General features: G+C 35.8%; 1 protein-coding gene across 3 annotated transcripts in view; it reads right to left on the bottom strand.

Annotated features, from left to right (window-relative positions):
- Positions 1–269: 269 nt before the first annotated feature.
- The window catches only part of CUL3 (cullin 3), a 106,694-nt gene continuing 85,254 nt past the window's right edge, over positions 270–21,709 (bottom strand). Inside the window, exons 12-16 of one of the 3 annotated variants that reach the window (XM_032277650.1) lie at positions 20,763–20,859; positions 18,935–19,069; positions 9,235–9,421; positions 5,598–5,743; positions 270–1,900 (exon numbers count right to left, since the gene is read on the bottom strand). In XM_032277650.1, coding sequence (XP_032133541.1) covers positions 1,769–1,900; positions 5,598–5,743; positions 9,235–9,421; positions 18,935–19,069; positions 20,763–20,859 — 697 coding nt within the window. In that variant the 3' untranslated portion in view covers positions 270–1,768. The remainder of the gene's footprint in view (positions 1,901–5,597; positions 5,744–9,234; positions 9,422–18,934; positions 19,070–20,762; positions 20,860–21,709) is intronic. The other 2 variants (XM_032277652.1, XM_032277651.1) reach the window with 2 other exon arrangements.

The raw sequence follows: 21,709 nt of genomic DNA, 5'->3' as shown, positions 1-21,709 counted from the left end.
TTACCATTATAGAAAATTTCCAATTATTAAATCAGAAGGTGAAACACTTAGCTTTCCATGTTACACCTGACTTACTACTGCTCAATTATGGTAAAAGTGTCCTGAGAATAATGTTCACAATATTTTTCATTGGCATCTTAATTGCATCATGTGGAAGTGGAAAATGTAGAGATTAAGAGCACAAGGCTTGTAATCCTACAGTACACAAAACTGCAATAAAAGCATATTTGCAAGTCTAAAAGGAAAATTATAACCCAAGACGCATGGGGAAAAATATTTACGTGGAGTTTTTAATCCATATTAGAATTCAGTTGTTGTAACTCGACCATAAACAGAAACCATCTTCTGAGACATACATTCTATTAAGTATATCAACAGTACTGATAGTCAATGATGGGTCAATTTAAACTTATTAGTAACATTTCATGTTTCTATCCAACAGAAATCTATAGTGGTTTGCCCCATTACATATCTGAAACATTGTCTTATGAAAACAAAATGAAACAAAATTAAATAAAATTGAAGATAAAAATACTCTGGAAGCACAGGATATCTGACAATTATCTTCAGCACAAAGCACATCTTTGAAAACGTGAAATGATGACTCTGGAGGACAATAGCTAAATATCCAAGAATCATCAGGTTTGAGAAATATTGCTTAATCATTTTCTGAAACACAGCTGCAGGAATTGAGTATTTCATTAAAACTATCAAGGTCATCATATTTATTGCATCTTTAGATTGCATTTTGAAACAGAAAATTAATAGTGCACCACAGCTTCACCAAAATATATATTTAGGAACAGGTAGGATCTAAGATATTCATAATCGAAGTACAGACTGTATGTGCTTTTCAGAGGGGCTGAATTAAATATAACCAGCTGCCAACTTTGTGCTCTGACATACTTGAATTAGTGGGTATGTGTATACTAAATTCATTTATTTTTGTCTACAATAAATGAAATAAAAACACCACCACACCACCCTATACAATCCACTATTAGCAGTGAGTACAACAGGCAAAAAAATTATTGTACAATTTATACATACTAAAATATTTTCTTTCTCTAGAAATAACTCAGAACAAAATCTAATCATTATAAGACTTAATTTGGGAAATCTCAAATTACAATAGGGAAAAAATCAAATCAGGATGTGTAGCCCAAAACAAAGGTTCCTGGTCATAAGGCTAGAAGATTAGTAAGTGCAAGTGGTAGATTACAGCATGCTCAAATTGTATACTTGGGTCTTTGTATATTTATCGAACCTTTAAATTAAATAAGACTAGCTAAAGAAATGTCTTCAGAGCAAGATCACTGGGAATTCTGCATCTCTTTTGCCATTTTTGTTACCCAACTTACACAATGCGCAAAGTGCTAAGCAACACTACAAAAACACGTTTACATCAACACTGAAGACCTGGGGAAATGAAATCCAACAATTTTATTTTAATGAGCTGTATTGTCTAAATTTTAGTTTTATTTTTTTTCCTGTTTTCATACAGTAAAGAAAACAAAACGCGGCACATTCACATTTTCCCGAGGAACTGTAAAGATGATCTCTACAGGGATAAACGTTGTAAAGCCTGAAGCTCAATCAACTGATGTTGAAAACTCTCAAAGGGAGTAAAGGCTTGATCTGAATGGTCTAGAACATGTACTGTAATTTAATAGAAGAGATGGTCGTCTTAATATTTAATGATTTAAAAGAACTTCCCAGTCCATGCGAAGAATACAGTCCAAGAATAAATCAAATTTCTGAACGCATTTTATGCTACATATGTGTATACTTTGCGATCCTCAGGTGTTCGTGCCAAATATTCTCTCTCAATAAGTCCTTCAATACGTTTCTTAATAACAACTGGACTTGGTAAGAATCGAGCCTTCAACTGCTGAGTTACCTAAAAGAGAGTAGATAGCATTTTTATATAAACACATAAAAATTCCTATCTTTGAGCAGAACTGGTATGTCATTTTAACACTCAGAGACTGAACTTTACTAACTGGATTACCAAAGCTAAAAGCACAGAAACTCTAAAAAGGTTCTGTTTGAAAATGTAATGTATGGTTACAACACACTTCCTCAAATCAGAATGTGAATGCTAAACTGAAGAAGAGTTGAATTAGTTGGAATTATGTTAGTGTGAGTATATACTACTTATAACTGTTTTGATGCTGTTATCTACTGACTTCTGGGTTACACTCGCAACTCACAGAACTTGGGTAGCCTATGTATTTAAGAACACAAACTCGGACTCAGAGTACCTGGATAAACTCAGCTCTACCACTGCTAGCTCTGAGACCCTGGCCCATTGTTGTGTACACGAAATGTGTTAACAGATGTAATGCTCAGAGTAATGCCCAATCCAGTAAGTGCTTCTGTTGTTCTTTTCTTCAACTACTATCAGGATTCCAAGTACCGTGCTATACATAATAAAATAGTAATAGTAAAGCAGCAGTCATAGTCTGACTATGCACTATTCATCAGTCATTCTGCATGTATGAATTTATTTAATGTTCTTAAACCTGCAAAATAAGTTGTCTCATTTTACAAATAAGGAAAATAAGCCAGAGACGAAAACTGACATGAACAAGTCGTAAATAACAGAGCCAGCAGAAATGACTCTAAACCCTTCTGACCTCAAAAGTCCATGTTCTTTCCACTAATCCATCCATCTATGAGCCAGCTTTGCTTTTACTTTTGTTGATCAGTTCATTTCCCAAAGCCACAATAGATTGGTAATTCTTTGAAATCTGAAAATTCAGCACTTCACTCTGCAACTACAATTTATCACCCTTCCAGGATTACCACTCCAGTATCAAGAAACTGGCTCTCAACTCACCACCTGAGATCTCCCACCCTTTGCCCTTTTCTTCCAGCCTATTAACAGCTCCCATTGGCTCGCTTTCGCCCCACTTACTGGGCCTAAACTGCATTCAAGATCCCTTCAGCTGCACTCTCAACAGGACCTTCTACTCCCTGATTCTTTCGGTCCTATCCCATAAACCTATATTCTGTATGTATTTCATTATTAACCTGCCACAGAGCTCTTTGCTGAGTAAAGCTGTAGTTCTTATACCATTTGTGTACACCGGGAGTCAGAAAACCGCAGTCACTGGCCAAATACAACCCACTACCTGTTTCTGTAAAATTTTACTGAAACACAGTCACATGCATTTATTTTATTTATTTATTTTTTTGAGATGGAGTCTTGCTCGGTTGCCCAGGCTGGAGTGCAATGGTGGGATCTCGGCTCACTGCAACCTCTGCCTCCTGGGTTTTAAGCGGTTCTCCTGCCTCAGCCTCCCGAGTAGTTTGGATTACAGACACTCACAACCGCAACCAGCTAATTTTTTGTATTTTTAGTAGAGACAGGATTTCTCCATGTTGGTCAGGCCGGCCTCGAACTCCTGATCTCAGGTGATCCACCCTCCTTGGCCTCCCAAAGTGCTGGGATTACACACGTGATCCATCACAAGTCACATGCATTTATGTATTACCTATAGCTGCTTTCATGCTACAACTGGCCATTTAAAAATATATCTGCCAATCTCTGGTGTAGACTAATAGCACAAATTTATTGTGTTAAAAAGTTCAGAAGTTCTTGAGCACCATTCTTTGACAGGTATTTCAAATTTCTGACAATCCCCTTAAACTCCTCAACCCAGTCCTGCACCATAACCTCTTATCAGGTCTTACATAGAGAAAAGAAGCCATTTTAATTCGAAGTTCTTCAAATTTCCACCCTACACACGTACATTTATCTATACTCACATAAAACCTTGCTTAGCACACATCCCCACACCCTGCTCTGGGTTCTCAGGAAGAGGCATGTTCAGTTACATCTGTCAGTACAACTACCATCACCATACTCTCTATACAATCCTCACTTTTCCTTTTCTATATGTGGTATTATCCTTTCATCTCATTTTTTTTCCTATTTATTTTTAAGGATCCCCTCCTTATTCTTAGGATATAAGCATGCTTCAGTATCTTCCCATATTTTGGGGAAAAAAGCCCAAACCCTTCAACTCAACACTGAATCCTAATACTGCTCTCTCTGCCCTTTCTTTTGAGCCATTGCCTCAAAGAATAAGCCACTCCTGGTGGTTTCCACCTCCATTTCCTTCTCAAGGCACTACCACTGGCCAGCCACTTTTACCAGTCCAATGAAAATGTCTGAGAAAGCTAACCTGTCACATAATTGCCAAAGTAAGTGTTTAAACTCATTTCCGTGAGTTTTGATATTACCACTCACTCTTTGTAATTCTCTTCCTTTGTCATAGGGCACTGTATTTTGTTTCCTTTTCCTTCCAAAGCAGTGTTCTCAAATTGGAAAAAACATCAGAATCAACTACGGTTCGGGTTAAAAAACCAGACTGTTGGGCCCTATCCCCAGAGTTTCTGATTAAATTCTCAGGCTCTGGTGGAACGTAAGAATCTGTGTTTCTCAGGAGTTCCCAGATGATGCTGATGCAGCTGCTCCAAGAAAGAACCACACTGTGAGAACCAGTGATCTGAAGAGTTTGTTAGCTGTTACATTCACTGTTCCTAAAATGATGAGGGAGGAGTCTATCCTATGGTTCTTTCTTGCAGTTTTAACTGCATTCTCATACAGCTAATTCCCAATGCAACTTCTAGCCCTCATGTGTCTACTGACTTCCACCTGTCCCTAGAAGTGCCAATATACAATAAAGTCAACTAGTACAAAACAGTATTAAGTGACATCTGGACCACAGCGGCACATTACATTACCCTTCGCTTTTCGGTTAAAGAAACCAATCTCTAGCTACTCATTCAAGCCAGAAATCTAGAAGATGTCTTTAACTTCTCCCTTTCACTTCCCATTATCGATCAATAAAGCCTATCAATTCTACTTTCCAATTATCTTGATTCAACTTTCTATCTTTTACCAATACTTTTACCCAGGTCCTAATCCTCTCCCACCAATTTTTTTTTTTTTTGAGACGGAGTCTAGCTCTGTCACCAGGCTGGAATGCAGCGGCACAATCTCGGTTCATTGCAACCTTCGCCCCCCAGGTTCAAGCAATTGTCTTGCCTCAGCCTCCCAAGTAGCTGAGATTACAGGCGCCCACCACCATGCTCAGCTTCTTTTGTATTTTTAGTAGAGACAGGGTTTCACTATGTTGGCCAGGCTGGTATCCTCGGCCTCCCACAGTGCTGGGATTATGGGCATGAGCCACCGCGCCTGACCTCTCTCACCTGTTTTAATGGCCTCTTTAGGGGTCTTCTCCTCCTTAGTTTCCCAATTTGTAAAATGAAAGCACTCAATGAATGGTAATTGTTATTAGTTTTCAGAAATAGTTTGTTTACACAAAGGTATTAAAAATAGCAGTGAAAATTTTTTAATACCTCATGTGACAATATTCTGTCATTTTCACTATAAACACATTAGTTCCTGAAGTGTGCACATAATTTGGATGTATCACTGTTTAATTACTGAGTGCCATACATTTCATTAAGTGTTACTAGGATTTCCTAATAGTGAAATTGTTTTTAAAATTAGTTGAATAGAATCATTTTGTTAATAATGTTACTGCTTTTTCTATATTAGCCCAGTTGTGAAGAGTCCTCACCTCCGCTACTAGAACATTGTGCTGCATCTTCTTTCTAGATTTCATTATCCGCACTATAGCAGCTTCTATCTCATGTTTTCTGTCGTCATCTACTTTCTGCCTTGTTTCTTTCCTCTCTGGGTCGGATTCACCTTGTTTGGCAGCAACTAAAATAGAAATAAATGCATTTACCATAAATGTATTTTCAAAAATTGGTTTATAAGAAAGTTTAACATAATTCAGTGTAATCTACCAAGAAAAACCAATTTCTGCCTCTGAATACACACATTTACCAATTCAAGTACACTTTTAAAAAGTCTCATTTAATGCTTACTTGAATACCAAATTATCCTTTTTCAAAAATGAGGAATTTAACTTTACTGAGATAATATTTTGTTCTCATGCAGAATATAATTTCTTACCTGGAAGAAAAATAGCAGCTGGAAATCTTCAGTAGTAAAACCACCAGTAAATAATTTTTATTGCTTATGACTGTCAAAGGTCAACTGATATTTTATTACCATGGCTCCCAGTTAAAACTCACTAGAAGTATTACAGGTGAATATCTGTTGTCTTACTAACTCAAAATGTAATCTCTAAGGCTTTATGGGGAAATAAGCATATGCATTGCCAAGATCCAGTCAGTGAAATAAATAATCTAAAAGTACCACTAGAATGTCAGTTCCTAAAATCTCCTTGCCAAAAATCTTCCTAGAGTTCTGTTATCTAACAAATTCTTTTATTTTATTATACTTTTTACATCACAAGTTCATACTAGATTCCAATGTTTAGGAGTCTTACTCTTCTTCCCTACAGTCTTCAAAGCAACTGCTAAGGGATTAAATATAAAAGTTCTCTTCTCCTACAACTCTTTTCTAAATGAAACAGCAGAAAAAGAAAACTGATTTTTTATTTGTTCATCAAAAGGAGATAGATGTGAAGTTTCTGGAGGTAGAAATTGCGAAACTGCAAAGCAGCACATGGGGCATTGCTGACTGAGGCATGGGCACAGACAGCCACGAGACAGCAGATCGTACAATTCAGAAGATCATTCTGGTGTGCAAATCCATTCAGCTGTTTCTAATTAGAATCCTTTGGCTAAAAATACTGTTTTCAGTGTCATTTCCCAAGTGTAAGATAATCAGTATCTTAGCAAAAAAAAAATTGATTAAAATAGTCTATTAATAATGATGTTTTTCCTCAGAAGTTGATGTCATGAAAAAAAAAAAAAAGATAGGGGTACTGGTTTAAATCGAATGGAATTAAAAAAGACATAAAAATTCAATGTAATGTGGGAATACTGATGGAATCATGGGTCCAAACAGCAAGATATGAAAGAAATTTCTGAGACAACAGAGGCAATATGGGTGGTAAATAGATGGTATCAAATTAATTTTCTTGGATGTGATATATGAGATGTGAGCTAAAGTTTTTTAGGGGGAAACTGTTGAGATGTTTGTAAAGTAACTTCAAATGCTGTAGCACATACACACACATACAGAGGGAGGGAGGCAGAGAGGAAGACAAAATACTAATGACTGGTAAACATATGTCACAGCTATACTGATGTTCAGTATTGTGTTTTTCACTTTTTTTGTGGATTTGAAAATAAAAAATACAAAGTTGCAGAGAAAAAAGAAGTAACTGTTTAAATTATCCCTTTGGCTCATCTGGATTTGGTCATCTGTTTTCTTGAATACCTGCAGAAAAAGACAGATGTGCCAATTGTGCTGATGATACAAAATGAGGTTTTTTTTTTTTTTAATGTGAGGGGAGGCGCTCACTCTGGAGTCTAACAAAATATCCCTCACTTAAGGTTAAGAGTGCAGTAGCAGATGCTGCTGTGCACGTGCCTATGTATGACCTATATGCATGCTGGGAGATGGAATTTTTGAGGAAGGCAGGTTGGTGATGATAAACACTGTCAACTCTGGAAACACTGTCCAGATTACAATTTAATTCTTTTCAAAGGCTGTGTTATTTTAGTAATTCCTTTAACTTCTTTGCTTGAACTTTTATTGCTGGCTACAGTAAAAGCAGCATAAATAGTTAAGGTCAGAGTCTTTGAATATTTGGTTATGTTACTGAGCCTTTGACAATTTAATAAAATCAATGTGGTCACAATACTTACCACCAAAGAGAAAATTTTAACCTAAACTACAATTAAGAGCCGAGGTCATTTAAAAACCATTCCCAAGAAAAAAAACACCGTTTTATAGAATTTTATTGCTGAAAACAACCTTTAAGCTCCTCTAGTCAAATTCTCCATCATATATATTTCTATTTTGATCATACCTAAAACACTACATACACATATTCCAGATGCACACATGTAAGTGTGCACACTTAACACAAATATCTAAAAATCTATGAAGGCTTTTTTTTTTTTTTTTTTTAAACATAACACTAACATCTGATATTATTATTGCTGGGCATCACAGAATCTGGTATAACAAAGGCTGTTACTTATTTAGGGTATAGCAGGGTGAGGGTAAGGTAATCCAGATAAATATTTCCACATATTTTTCTCCAATTCTAGGATACAAATCAGCCCTAAAATCCAAAACCTCTATCTGCCCAAATGTTTTATAAAGTAGTTATGTCTTGCAATTGGAAGAAAAAGAAGTTTTATACCATGACACTCGCTAGCACAGTTTTGTTTCAGTCTCTATATTTATGTCAAGACATGGACCAATCTTGGCTAATGCAGATTACAATGAAAGAGTTTATAACCATAGTACTAAGGAGGCAAAGCCTTGCCAAAGACACTACTCTGCTCTACAAAGCATACATACAAAACAAAAAGGTCAAAATGAAAAAAAAAAAAAATTTAAGTGTACACATAAAGCTCTAGAATCCATGTATTCTATTCTGGTAATCAATTATATATTTAAAAACTATCATAATGTGTAATGTAAATAACATACTTTTAAAATCAGCAAATCACAGTCATTTAAAAGATTATTTATCTTAGGATATTGTTTTATTGTACACATATTTGGCTGTAATGGATATATTAGTACTAGGAAGCTTATCTAATACTGGTTTTGAAGCCAAGTGGCAAAAAATTAGTTTTAAACATCTGCAAGGGAGGAGTGCCTTTTTTTCCTCTTTAAATACACAGAAAACAAGCATTTTACATTATGTTAAATATTTAATGAATAGAAATTTCATTATCAACTTAAAAGGCTTTATTAAAAAATCATTCACATAAGCATCATTTTTATGTTTTTAAATTAAGGATGATATGGTTTTTAAGATTTTGAAACAAAAAATATTTATCAAAATATAAACAGCAACATCCAAAGATCAAACTTTTATCTGGGTCTCCCAATTCTGAAAACCCTCTAAATCGGCTTTAATAATAGACTTCCACTGACTTGTTAACCAGTTAGAAACAATTTTAAATACTAATATGTTCATAAATTGTATTCTATTGTTGAAAAACATTATGAACTGGTTTTTAAAATGCTTATTGTACTTGGATTCAAATGCATTTGATACAAATACTTATCAATAAAAGCTGCTTTCTTTCTTAAGTATCACGCAGCACCAGAAAAGAAATATTTTTTAAAGACAGAAATCCAACAGATGAGATTTTTTTTTCTAAAGAGAAAAAGATATAATTTTTTCAGAGGAAAAATATAATTCCAGATACCTGTTTGAATCTTGACTCTGTGTAGTTTGGATGTGAATTGGTCATTAACTGTAAATATATGACCATTTTCTATTTCCTTTGATTTGGGTTCTTTTGTAAGAACCCGTTGTGTTGGTTTACCACAGGCGAGGGACTGTAGGGCTCTAACAAGCTCTCTTTCAGGGATATCTGTCTCTTGCTGAATTTCCTGAAATTTCATCAGATTGACATAATTAGACTTTTTGAAAGATTAAAGTTAGTTAATTAGCAAGTAAACTGACCAAGCAGCTAAAAAGCAGTAATTCCATTAAATAAATAATGCACAGAAAAGACTTCACTGAATATTATGACATCACTAAAATCTCATTATTTGAACAAACTAGAGGAAAGGGTGATTCAAGTTAAAAAAAATATTAAAAAGACACATACATTTTTGTTTCAGGAGATACAATGGCTAGTCCAAAAATGTCACCCCACAGAGTTATCAGGAACCTGCTTTAACATTTAGGTAAAAATATAGTGTTAACCAACATATAGTTGCTAATTTTAGAAATATTTTACAAACTTCCATCCAAGTTTATCCATACTACTCTTTTGCTTAGTAATTTATTTCACAGAAAAAAGGAAGGTAAGCCTGAGCTCAGGCCTTCCACCATACAATTAAAATTTACCCATCCAAACTGACCATATGTACTTGTTTCTATGGCCAAATGAGGAGAACAAAACAAAACAAAAAAACCCAAAACCTGGAAATTAACACGAAAAACAAGCTGTTTTGAGGTTCAGGTGATAATCTTTTCTGCATATTATGGTATGAATAAAATGTAATACTAGGGGAGAAAAAGCAGCTCACGAAAGAATGCTGTGTATTTTTAAATTCACTATTTTGTTATGTCAGTGGGACAGCAACAGTTATATGATTTAGTCTCTACATGTCTATAGTGATAAGTGATTGAATAACAGTCTTCAAACTATGATTTACTGCTTTGATGCACTGTATATAGCAGTTTTTCTGAAAAGCAGCTTACGAAGAGTGGGCAGAAAGATGGTAATATTCAGATTGCACGAGTAACTGATCTGGAGAGTCATTCTCTCTAGGCAAGTCTTTGAGCAACAGTTCTCTTCTAAAAAACTGTCAGGTAAGCAAGGATTCAGGGAAATGTGATTTTCAGTGGTTACACATACTCATTTTCTTCAAATAATAATCTCTGATTATATCTACTTACTTTAGACATTTCTAATACTATAAATGTTAATCCCAGAAAATTAAATAGGTACTATTAGAATGAAGATGTTATTACATACACACTAAAAGTGATTTATTTATATACTTTAGTCATTGCTTAATCATATTCAATGAACCAAAAATACCTTTGAAGGTGATATTTTAAAATTAGAGATAATTCCCAGAAGTAGCTATTAACAAAAGTATTTTATAAAAGTCAGTCCTCAAACCTTATGGTGGGGAATTCTTAGCCGCCTAAGAATAGAATGAAATGCCCCCAAAGTCATAAGGTTGTACATATAATGAGAGAGTTAGCATAACAGTTGTTAGTACACTAGACACCTTTCTATTAGAGTTAGGAACAAGAATGCCTATCTTTACTATTACTATTCACCCTTGCTCTGCCTTTTCCTATTCATTTACATATATGCATGAATACAAGTATATGCATATACATGAATGTACGTGAACACATCCGCCTATATACACCAGTATTAGTGTTAAACAAATGAGATCATAACATGAGATTTTCTAATAATTTCTTCAGATTTTTCCGTTAGCAAAAAGAGATTAAAGCCACAAGGGATTCCATGGTACTGTTCTATTATGACACAAGTGAAGACTGAGACTGGATCTGATGTTCTGCTGGTATATGCATTTTTGACTTTGAGCACAAAAGCCTATTTTCCCAAAGCACATTTCTAGAAACACACTTGCTTCCTCAAAGTTATAAATATTTTATATTTGTGCCAGGCATGGTTGCTCACACCTGTAACCCCAGCAGTTTGGAAGGGCAAGGAGGGAAAATCACTTGAGCCCAAGAATTCAAAATCATTCTGGTCAACATAGCAAGATCTGCTGTCTACAAAACGTTTAAAAATTAGCCTGTATTCCCAGCTACTCATGAGGCTAAGGTGGAAGGATGGCTTGAACCTGGGAGGTCAAGTTGCAGTGAGACATGATCATACCACTGCACTCCAGCCTGGGAAAGAATGAGACTCTGTGTCAAAAAATATCCATATTTTAAAAAATATTTGATAAATACTAACCAACTGCCTTTCAAGTTGCTTAACAATTTAACCCCCCACAACAATAGTATATGAATATCCACTCCCCCACGCCCTCTTCAACACCAGATTTTTTTCTTTTGCTCACATGTTGGGCTAAAAATGAAATCTCATTATTTTAATTTATACTTCTCATGACCACTATCAGAAAAAATATTTTTATATTTACAGGATATTTGTAATCTTCTGTGCTTTCTCTATCTATGCTCCTTGCATGTTTTTATACTCAATTGTTTGTCTTCGTATTGATTTACTGATGCTCTTTAAAGATCATGGTTTTCAACTGTTGTAAATAATTTCTCCTAGTCTCTATGTTTAACTTAAAGTATCTCATCATAAAGATGTTGTCACTTCTTATGTGGTTAAATCTGTTAATCTTTTTGTTATTTTTGTAATACATTTTTAAAAAGACATTTCTCATATTAAGGTTATCAAAATATTCTACATTTTCTTCTATTATATAGATTTGTACTTAGATTTTCACATTTATGTGGAATTCTGTATTTGATGTGATGCATAGAACTGAGGTCTTAATACTACCCTCCTCCCACTCCCACAAACTAAAAAACCAATTAAATTGAAGTTTTAGAAATGACGAATTTGAGATCTGGCAAGATGGCTGACTAGGAACAGCTCCAGTGCAGCTCCCGGCGAGACCAATGCAGAAGGTGGGTGATTTCTGCATTTCCAATGAGGTACATGGTTCATCTCAACGGGACTGGTTACACAGTGGGTGCAGCCCACAAGGGGTGAGCAGAAGCAAGGTGGGGAGTTGCCTCACCAGGGAAGCACAAGGGGCCTGGGAACTCCCTCCTCTAGCCAAGGGAAGCCCTGAGGGACTGTGCTATGTGGCTCACATTCTGTGCTTTTCTCATGGTTTCTGCAACCCGCAGACCAGATTCCCTCGTGTGCCTACACCAGGGCCCTAGGTTTCTAGCACAAAACTGGGTGGCTGTTTGGGCAGACACCAAGTTTAGCTGCAGTTTTTTTTTTTTCATATCCCAGTGGCATCTGCCCCAGCGAGAGAGAACCATTCACTTCTCTGGAAAGGAGCTGAAGCCAGGGAGTCAAATGGTCTTGCTCAGTGGGTCCCACCCCAACGGAACCCAGCTAGCTAAGATATACTGGCTTGAAATTCTCAGTGCCAGCACAGCAGTCTGAAGTCGACCTGGGACACTTGAGCTTAGTGGTGTGTGTGTGGGGGGTGTCTGCCATTACTGAGGCTTGAGTAGGTAGTTTTCCCCTCACGGTGTAAACAAAGCCACCAACAAGTTCAAAATGGGTGGAACCCACCGAAGCACAGCGAAGCTACTGTAGCCAGACTGCCTCTCTAGATTCCTCCTCTCTGGGCAGGGAATCTCTGAAAGAAAGGCAGTATCCTGAGTCAGGGGCTTATAAATAAAACTCTCATATCTCCCTGGGACAGAGCACCTGGAGGAAGGGGCAGCTGTGGGTGCAGCTTCAGCAGACTTAAATGCTCCTGCCTGTGGCTATGAAGAGAGCAGTGGATCTCCCAGCACAGTGCTCCAGCACTGCTAAGGGACAGACTGCCTCCTTAAGTGGGTCCTGATGGGGAGAGACCTCCCAGCAGGAGTCGACAGACATCTCATACAGGAGAGCTCCAGCTGGCATCTGGTGGGTGCCCCTCTGGGACAAAGCTTCCAGAAGGAGGAGCAGGCAGCAATCTTTGCTGGTCTGCAGCCTCTGCTGGTGATACTCAGGCAAACAGGGTCTGGAGTGTACCTCCAGCAAACTGCAGCAAACCTGCACAAGAGGGGTCTGCCTGTTAGAAGGAAAACTAACAAACAGAAAGGAATACCATCAACACCAACCAAAAGGATGTCCACACAGCAATCCCATCCGAAGCTCCCCAACATCAAAGATCGAAGGGGGATAAGTTCACAAAAAACAGCACAAAAAAGGCTGAAAATTCCAAAAACCAGAATGCACCTTCTCCTCCAAAGGATCGCAACTCCTTGCCAGCAAGGGCACAAAATTGGACAGAAAATGAGTCTGACAAATTGAGAGAAGGCAGCTTTAGAAGGTGGGTACTAACACACTCCTCTGAGCTGAAGGAGCATGTTCTGACTCTATGCAAGGAAGCTAAGAACCTTGATAAAAGGTTACAGGAACTGCTAACTAGAATAACCAGTTTAGAAAAGAACATCAATGACCTGATGGAGCTTAAAACACAGCACCAGAACTACATGAAGCACATACCAGTACCAACAGCCAAACTATCAAGCAGAAGAAAGGATATCAGAGATTGAAGATCAACTTAAATAAAGAGTCAAGACAAGATTAGAGAAAAATGAATGAAAAGGAATGAACAAAGCCTCTAAGAACTATGGGATTTTGTGAAAAGATCAAATTCCAACTGGAATTTTCATAACACAAAGAAACAATGCTAAGATGATGGATACCCCATTTACCCTGATGTGATTATTACATACTATATGCTTGTATCAAAATATCTCATGTATCCCATAAATGTACACGTACTATGTATCCATAAAAATTAAAAATTTTTAAAAACATATTATGGTATGTTTTGTTATTAGGACAAATTCCTTCCCTTCTCACTGAGCTTTCCTAACCAAGATCCTTTCCTTTCCAAAAGTAGTTTTGCCTATTCTTGTGCATTTGCTTGTCCAGATGAATTATGGAATCAGCTTGTCGAGTTTTATTTAAAAAAAATTTTGGAAGTTTCTATTCAGATTTCCTTGAATTTATAGGTGACTTTTAAAAACAGCACACTTATAACATGTAATTCTTGGGTACATTCCCCTTTTGTATTCTTTAGCTTTTACTGTCTTCTTGGTTTAAGTGGCCTGTCTACATTTCCTGTTAGAATGATTCCTGGTAAGGTTATGATTCTTAATAAAACATCCTTTCCTTCATGTCATTTACTGATTCATGCTCGTTTACAGAAAGGGTGTTTTTTTTCCCAACAAATCTCTGCTAAAGAAATGTTTTCTCACCGATCACCATGTATTGCCAAATTGACAATCATATTGTCTACAGATCTTGAAAAATTTTTTTCAATCTCTCCCTGATACCTACACATTTCATTCCTTTTTCTTTTCTTGGTATATAGTTAGAACTTGCAGAGCAAGGCCTAACAGTAGTAGTAGTGACAGGCATTTTCATCTTGTTCCCAAACTCTAATAGAAACGTGTCTAGCGTTTTCCTACTAACTACTATTATGCTTAAGTTTGTCATTAGATACAAGCTATGACTCTATGGGCATTTCACTCTAAGGTGGCAATTCCTTATCCCACTTTGATAAGGAATGAGGACTGAAACTTTTATAAAATACCTTTTGTTCGTTTGTAGAGATCAAATGGTTTTTGCCTAAAATGGTGACTGGCAATACAGCAACTGCTTATTTTTACAATTATTAGAATATCTTAATGATGATCTTTTCAAAAAATTTCCCTACGCTGACCCTTCTTTGTATTCTAGGGATAAATCCTGTTTGGACACAGTGCATTATTCTTTCAATACACTACTGAATGACTTGCTAATATTTAAGATGGATGCTTTCAGTGTATTAGGATCTGACGAGCAAGGCAAAATGTTGAATTTTAGCTTTCTTTCTCTTTTCCTTGCTCAGTTTTAGCAAAAAAGTTATGCTAGCCTCAGATATTTCCTGAAAGCATATGTCTATTTTGCTTTCTGAGTTTGAAGTTTGCTATACAGCCTTCAATTTTAACTTGCTATTGTGTTATTCAAATTTTCTATATCCGCCTTTTCAATTGTCTGGTTAGTCAATACATTTGTCAGGGATTTCCATGATTCTAGAGTGGTCTACTTCCCCTTGTACTTTCATTGTCTTTTCTACATTGTAAAGTTATGTCACTAACGACTGCTATAAATTCTTGATGAATATCAAATATTACTGTTTTCTATTTAAATTCTGTCTGACATTAATAATGCTACTATCCATAGTTTATATTTGAGACTCATTCTCACAAAATTATAAAAAAATAAAGAACATTAAGAAAAATATGTATTAGTTCTTATCCATACCTCTTTCAAAAACCCACTGCTAATTACTAAGATTCAAGGTACAAACCACCACTGTATATATTTCTTATTTTTAGCTGTTCTAAATCACAATAAACTTACCTTTATTCATTCAAAAAACCTAATGAAAAAAAACAGCAGCAGCTTGGCTACTATAGTTAAATATGACACTACAAATTAATGCCACCTGCTGTAGCCAGCTTCTATGACCGCTTGTAATAACCCTGGTATACATTAATCTTGTGTGGCCCTCTCACCCTATCAGGGCTGACTTGGGCAATCAAGAAAATGAGAAGTGATGCTGTGTGTCTTCCAGGGATAGATGAAAAAGGCACTGCAGGTTCTTTCTGGGTCTCCTAGATCGCCTGCTCTTGGGAAAACTAGCCACCAAGATTTCAGAACAAAGAGCCACATGAAAAGGCCCATGTGGAGAGAAACTAAGGCCACGTAACAACATCCAGAACAAACAGCTACCACCTTGGAAGTGTATTCTCCAGCGCCAGTCAAACCATCAGATGACCAAAACTTCAGCCAACATCTAATTGCAATCTCATGAACCCCAAAAGCCAGAACTACCTATCTTCTGAATCCCTAACCCACAGAAACCATGAGAGATAATAAATTGCTGGTGGTTGTTTTAAATCACTAACTTTTGAGATTTGCCATGTGGCATTAAATAATACACCATCTTACTGAACTCATATAGAATATTAAAAAATAAGAGTTCACCTTCCTTTAAATTATTAAATATTTTTAACTATCTCCACTAATTTGTGGAGGTGATTTCTGTAAAAAGGCTGGCTAATAAAACATGAGCAGCAAACTGTAGAGAAACACATGGTGTGAATAAAGATACATTTATTTCTTGTGCTTTCTCACAATGCCCCAGATTTGAGGCGTCAGCAGCCAGAAGGCCACAGGCATGGATGGCATTCTACATACACTACAATCAGCTTCTGCTTTGTGATTTAGCCAAAATTGGAAAAACGAGAGGTATTTTCTACTTAATTTTAACCTTCCATCTAATAACTGCTCATTAGCATCAATGAACCCAAGCAGTTGGGAAAGGGAAAGGCTTGAATCACTAAAATTTCCAGCAATTCTAATAGCAGCTGTAAAATATGAATTTGTGTTTCTGATTATCCCATTATTTTTACCAGTTCTTTATAAGCCAGGACTCTGAAAACCAATGCTAGCATTTACCAAGTAGCTAATTTTGTTTAAAATATATTATCCATTAAGAACCGCAGATTAAAAAAATGACTGCACAAAAACAGCTGTGAGAGATAATTTAATTCCACCCCTGTTTGAAAAGTCTACATTTGAATAAGGTACTCAATGCTTGATCAATATTCTTGGAACTCAATCAAATATAACCTGTGGTTGAAAATCAAGGTTATAATAAAATAAAAAGTAAAAAAAAAAAAAAAAAAAAAAAAAAAATCAAGGTTACTCCCTAGGTAAGATCCACATGGAAATACATGAGAAAAACCTCTCAATTTAGCCACTGAGCTACTGAAATATCTAGATTTCAAACATTCCCTTTAACTATATCACATAAAAATGATCCTCTCTTATACTAATTTCCATACTCCCACATAAGTGGAATACATAAATGGGAGTATGGGAAATGAATATTAAATAGGCCTAGAATTTACTCTTGCTCTTAATTTCAAACACACTATTTTTCTTCCTGTGTTCATCGGTATCTGAAAACTGGTTTTCAATTAAGTACCAATATGGAAGTAATTTTAGAGTCTTTCAAAATGTTCATTCATTATCTTAAATTTAAACTTAATATGAATCACATGACCTTCATTTTAATCCCCAAACATCCTTTAAATGTATAGGAAAAGACTAATTGGATTTAATGTAAGTAAATCATATTTTAATTGGGAGAAAAGGAAAAGGGAAATAAAAAGCAAACATATTATAATAATTAGTTACTCTAAGGAAAAAAGACAGGTACAAAGAGAAAAATGACCGCACTATCGAGACAGCATAAAATTGGCATACAGACATAGAAATCAATCAAACAGATCAGACAGCATAAAAATAGATCCATCCATATATGATCAATTGATTTTTAAATGATGACGACAAAGTAATTCAGTGGGAAAAAAACAGTGCCTTCAACAAATGATGCTGGAAGAAACACTATGTGAGAGGAAATTCTTACCTTATATCAAAAAAATTAAACTTAAAATTCATCACAGGCATAAATGTAAAAGCTAAAATTACAAACTGCTGAAAAACCAGAAGTAAATCTTTACAATTTCAGGGTACGCAATAATTTCTTAGGATTTAAAGTACAAACTACAAAAAGCAGAGTGCTTAACTGGACTTCTTCAGTATTTTAAAACTCTCCTCTTCAAAAGACACCATTAAGAAAATGAAAAGTCAAGCAACAGTCTGAAAAAAATACTCCCAGTACATGCATCTGACAAAGGACTTGTATCCAGAATTTATGAAACAACTTTTACAATGTAGTAAGAAAACAACCCAAAAAAGATACAAACACTTGAACAAACAGGATGTATCAGTGTCATATTACCACATAAAAGATGCTCAACATCAGCAGTCATCAAAAGAAAGAAAGAGAGAGAGAAAGAGAGAGAGAGAAAGAAAGAAAGAAAGAGAGGGAAGAGGGGAGGGAGGAAGGAAAGAAGGAAGGGAGGGAGGGAGTGAGGGAGGGAAGGAAGGGGAGGAAGGGAAGGAAGGAAATTAAATCCAGACTGAGATACAATTATACACCAACTAAAGTGGCTCAAATGCTAAAGACTGTGGAGGATGTGGAGCAACTGGACCATCTTGCATTGCCAGCAACTGTGAAAAATGGTATAACTGCTTTGGGACACAGTTTGCCAGTTATATGCACAACAGCCCAAATGTGGTATCAACCAAAATGCCCATTAACAGGTGAACTGATAAAAGATTAAAGGTTAGAGACAATAAATATATGATTCCATTTAGATGAAAATCCAAAAAAGACAAAACTAATTTACAGTGATATAAAGCAGGTCACTGGTTGCCTGAGGCTTGAGGTGGTAGGAGGGAATGGCCTGGCAGGGGTACAAAGAAATTTTGGAGGTAATACTCTATATTTTTGGGCAATATTCCTGATTGTGATGATAGTTACACAGGTGCAACCACCTAAAACTCGTCAAAGTACGCACTTATGTAAGGCATGTTTTATTTTAAAATACTTCTATAATTTAAAAATCATGAAACATAGCTCAATAAATGTAAGATGTTCACACAGTTCCATGACCCATTTTATGCAGTTTCCTCTAAAGGTATCCAAAGAGACTCTCTAAACGTTACTCAAACAATACAGACTCAAGTAACAAGTGAGAGTTAGAATCAACACAGTTAAAATGTGTATAACCAAAATCCATACCTCAAACGTGTATTTTTCTCTATTATTAAAGAGCATTAATATGGTCATCTGGAAAGTGGAGACTTGCAATATGTGCTTCCGTGTATTAGAGCCAGTTACTTGTGCACCTCCAACACCAACTTCAGATCCATCTTCCTGTTTCATTTTTCAAAAAATATAAACGAAGATACAATCATTTACCATTTCATGGTAACATTTATGTACATATGCATGTAAGTATTTATGTATGTATGTGAGTGACAGGGTCTCACTCTGTTATCCAGGCTAGAGTGCAGTGGTACAAACAGTGCTCAATGCAGCCTCAACCTCCTGGGCTCAAGCGATCCTCCTGACTCAGCTTCCCGAGTAACTAGGACCATGGGTGTGCACCATCACATCCGGCTAATTTTCGTATTTTTTGTAGAGATGGGGTTTTGCCATGTTGCCCATGCTGGTCTCAAACTAATTGGCTCCAGTGATTCACCGCCTCAGACCCCCAAAGTGCTGAGATTACAGGTGTGAGCCACCATAACTGACCAATTTCCTGGTAACTTTAACAGTATGTTTCAGAAATAGGTTCCATAATCTCCATCCTCCCCCTCAACAAAACTATATAACTTATTCCTATAAAGGAAATCTAAGTAATTAATCAATTCCATATATTCAATGCTAAGATTATTTTAACAGTACACTATGGGATGATAATAATAATGGACTTACAAAACACCACTACTGTTGCACTACCACCAAAAGTTAAGAGAATTTGGTTTCTTTTTGTGTGGCCTGATCATAGCAAGAGATCAAAAAATAGCATAGCACAGCACGGGGGCAGGGGGAGAGGGGGGAACTGTTCTCAAAGCCTGTTCCTGCTTTACAATTTAGGGGATGCAAAGTGGAACTTTCTAACTGTTCAAAAATTAACATATGCATTATGTTTTAAAAATCTACTGATCCGCTTAATAAACTTCAAAAGAACATGACTGTTTAGGGCAAAAAACCTTCTTTAAAAACAAAAACTAGCAGTAATTAAAAGATGAGTTCTTTAGTTTCCTTGTCCTTCCCACTTACACTTAAATATATGTGTTGAATATCATTCAACTAAATTTATTACAAAGAGCTATTTCTCATTTCAATTAAATATAAAAATTAGAATACTTACAGGCATTTTCAGCAATACTTAAACTGATGTTAACAGTGATTCATCATATCAAACTAGTAAAACCTAATTAAACTTATTTGCTGCTTAGATGACTATTTAGGTGTATTTCTATACAGTTTTTCTAGAAGACTTAATATTTTTTGAAGGCAAATAATCCTGATTCATACCAAGTAATGAAAATAATTACTCTAAACCTCATAATTTAGATATAAAAAAGTGATTGCTTTGTAAAAATGAAGGCAAATCACTTGTCCATTACTAATTTTTTAAATGACTTTAATAACATTTTATATTCAACACATCGAGTGTTAATTTTCCCAATCTTGATTCATTAGAAATAAAGATTGTAGGTGACAGAGTTTTGAAAAGAGGCTCATGGCTTTGTATGCTCTGTAATCAACTTACGTTTTACTATTTTATGCAATATTTTCTTAAACCTAATTTTATAAATAAAATACGTAATTATCCTAATATTTAGTCCTTAGAGAAGACTATACTGGTGTACTTTTAATATTTTCAAAACTGCAGTTAGCAAGTGAGAGAACAGAAGTAATAAATCAAAGCCAGGATTTTTAACCTTTCTAACATGTGAGACAGGTGGAGAAATAAACAATTTACCCAGGTCAACATAAATCACAAATCAGCTCTATAGACTAAGTTACTTAATATGTTCAAACTATCAATACTTACCTTTTTAACTGGTCCATAAAATGTGGCATTGAGATCTGCAGAACCCATATGATGCTGGAGTGTGAGCTGTCGACCACTGTGTTTGGCTAAGTAGAACCTTCAGCAAATCAAACAAGGTTTTAGAAAATCAAACAAACTTACACATTTGAAATTACAAATTACAGAATAACATCCCTTAGACGTGTGTGTGTACACACACATACACGTATATATACAGACTTTAAAAGTTAAAGGAAACCTGAGGAATCAAGTTCAGTTTCAACTTTCTACAGAAGAGAGAAACCCTGAGAGAGCCCTAAGCAACTCAGCTAGATACTGTATGACAAAGGCAGCACACTAAATAATTTCTACTGTGCACTCTGCCCCAGCCTACTGCTGCTCAGCCCCTGCTATTAACACCACCTTTCTCCATAGTAACCCAATAATCAATTTGTCCTATGCCAGTAGTAGACGTCAACAGTACAAAATATATTTCTATACCACACAAAAAATATTCAATGCACTAATGCTGAATGAAGGGCATTTATAAAATATTCCTCTGGGAAAAGTTTATGCAACTTTTCTTACATATTAAAGTTATAAAGGATACACTCTTCCTTTGCTGTTGTTCAAAACTTGTACTTTTGAATTTTTATATTTATATTTTTTGTCACTATCCATATCACCTTTTTTCGTACTTTTGAATTTTTATATTTATATTTTTTGTCACTATCCATATCACCTCTTTTCAAAGCCCACGCTACTCTGTGGTTCTTGCCCCAGTATAACAATCATCCCTTCACTCCTAGAATTCCTTTCCCTTGTCATTTTGCCTTTCTACCGTTTGTAAAAAATGAGGACCTTGGGGAGGAAAAAACCCAACATTTCTGTGAACTCAAGAGACTGAGCAATATCTAAATCAGTTGGATTAGGCAGGTAAAACTAATTGGATAGCAGATACATCGTGA

The sequence above is a fragment of the Sapajus apella genome, unplaced genomic scaffold (assembly GCF_009761245.1).
Source record: "Sapajus apella isolate SASKATOON/1434 unplaced genomic scaffold, GSC_monkey_1.0 scaffold10, whole genome shotgun sequence".
NCBI classification, from domain to species: Eukaryota; Metazoa; Chordata; class Mammalia; order Primates; family Cebidae; genus Sapajus; species Sapajus apella.
Note: the sequence above shows the minus strand (reverse complement) of the source record. Positions and strands in the feature narration are given on the sequence as shown.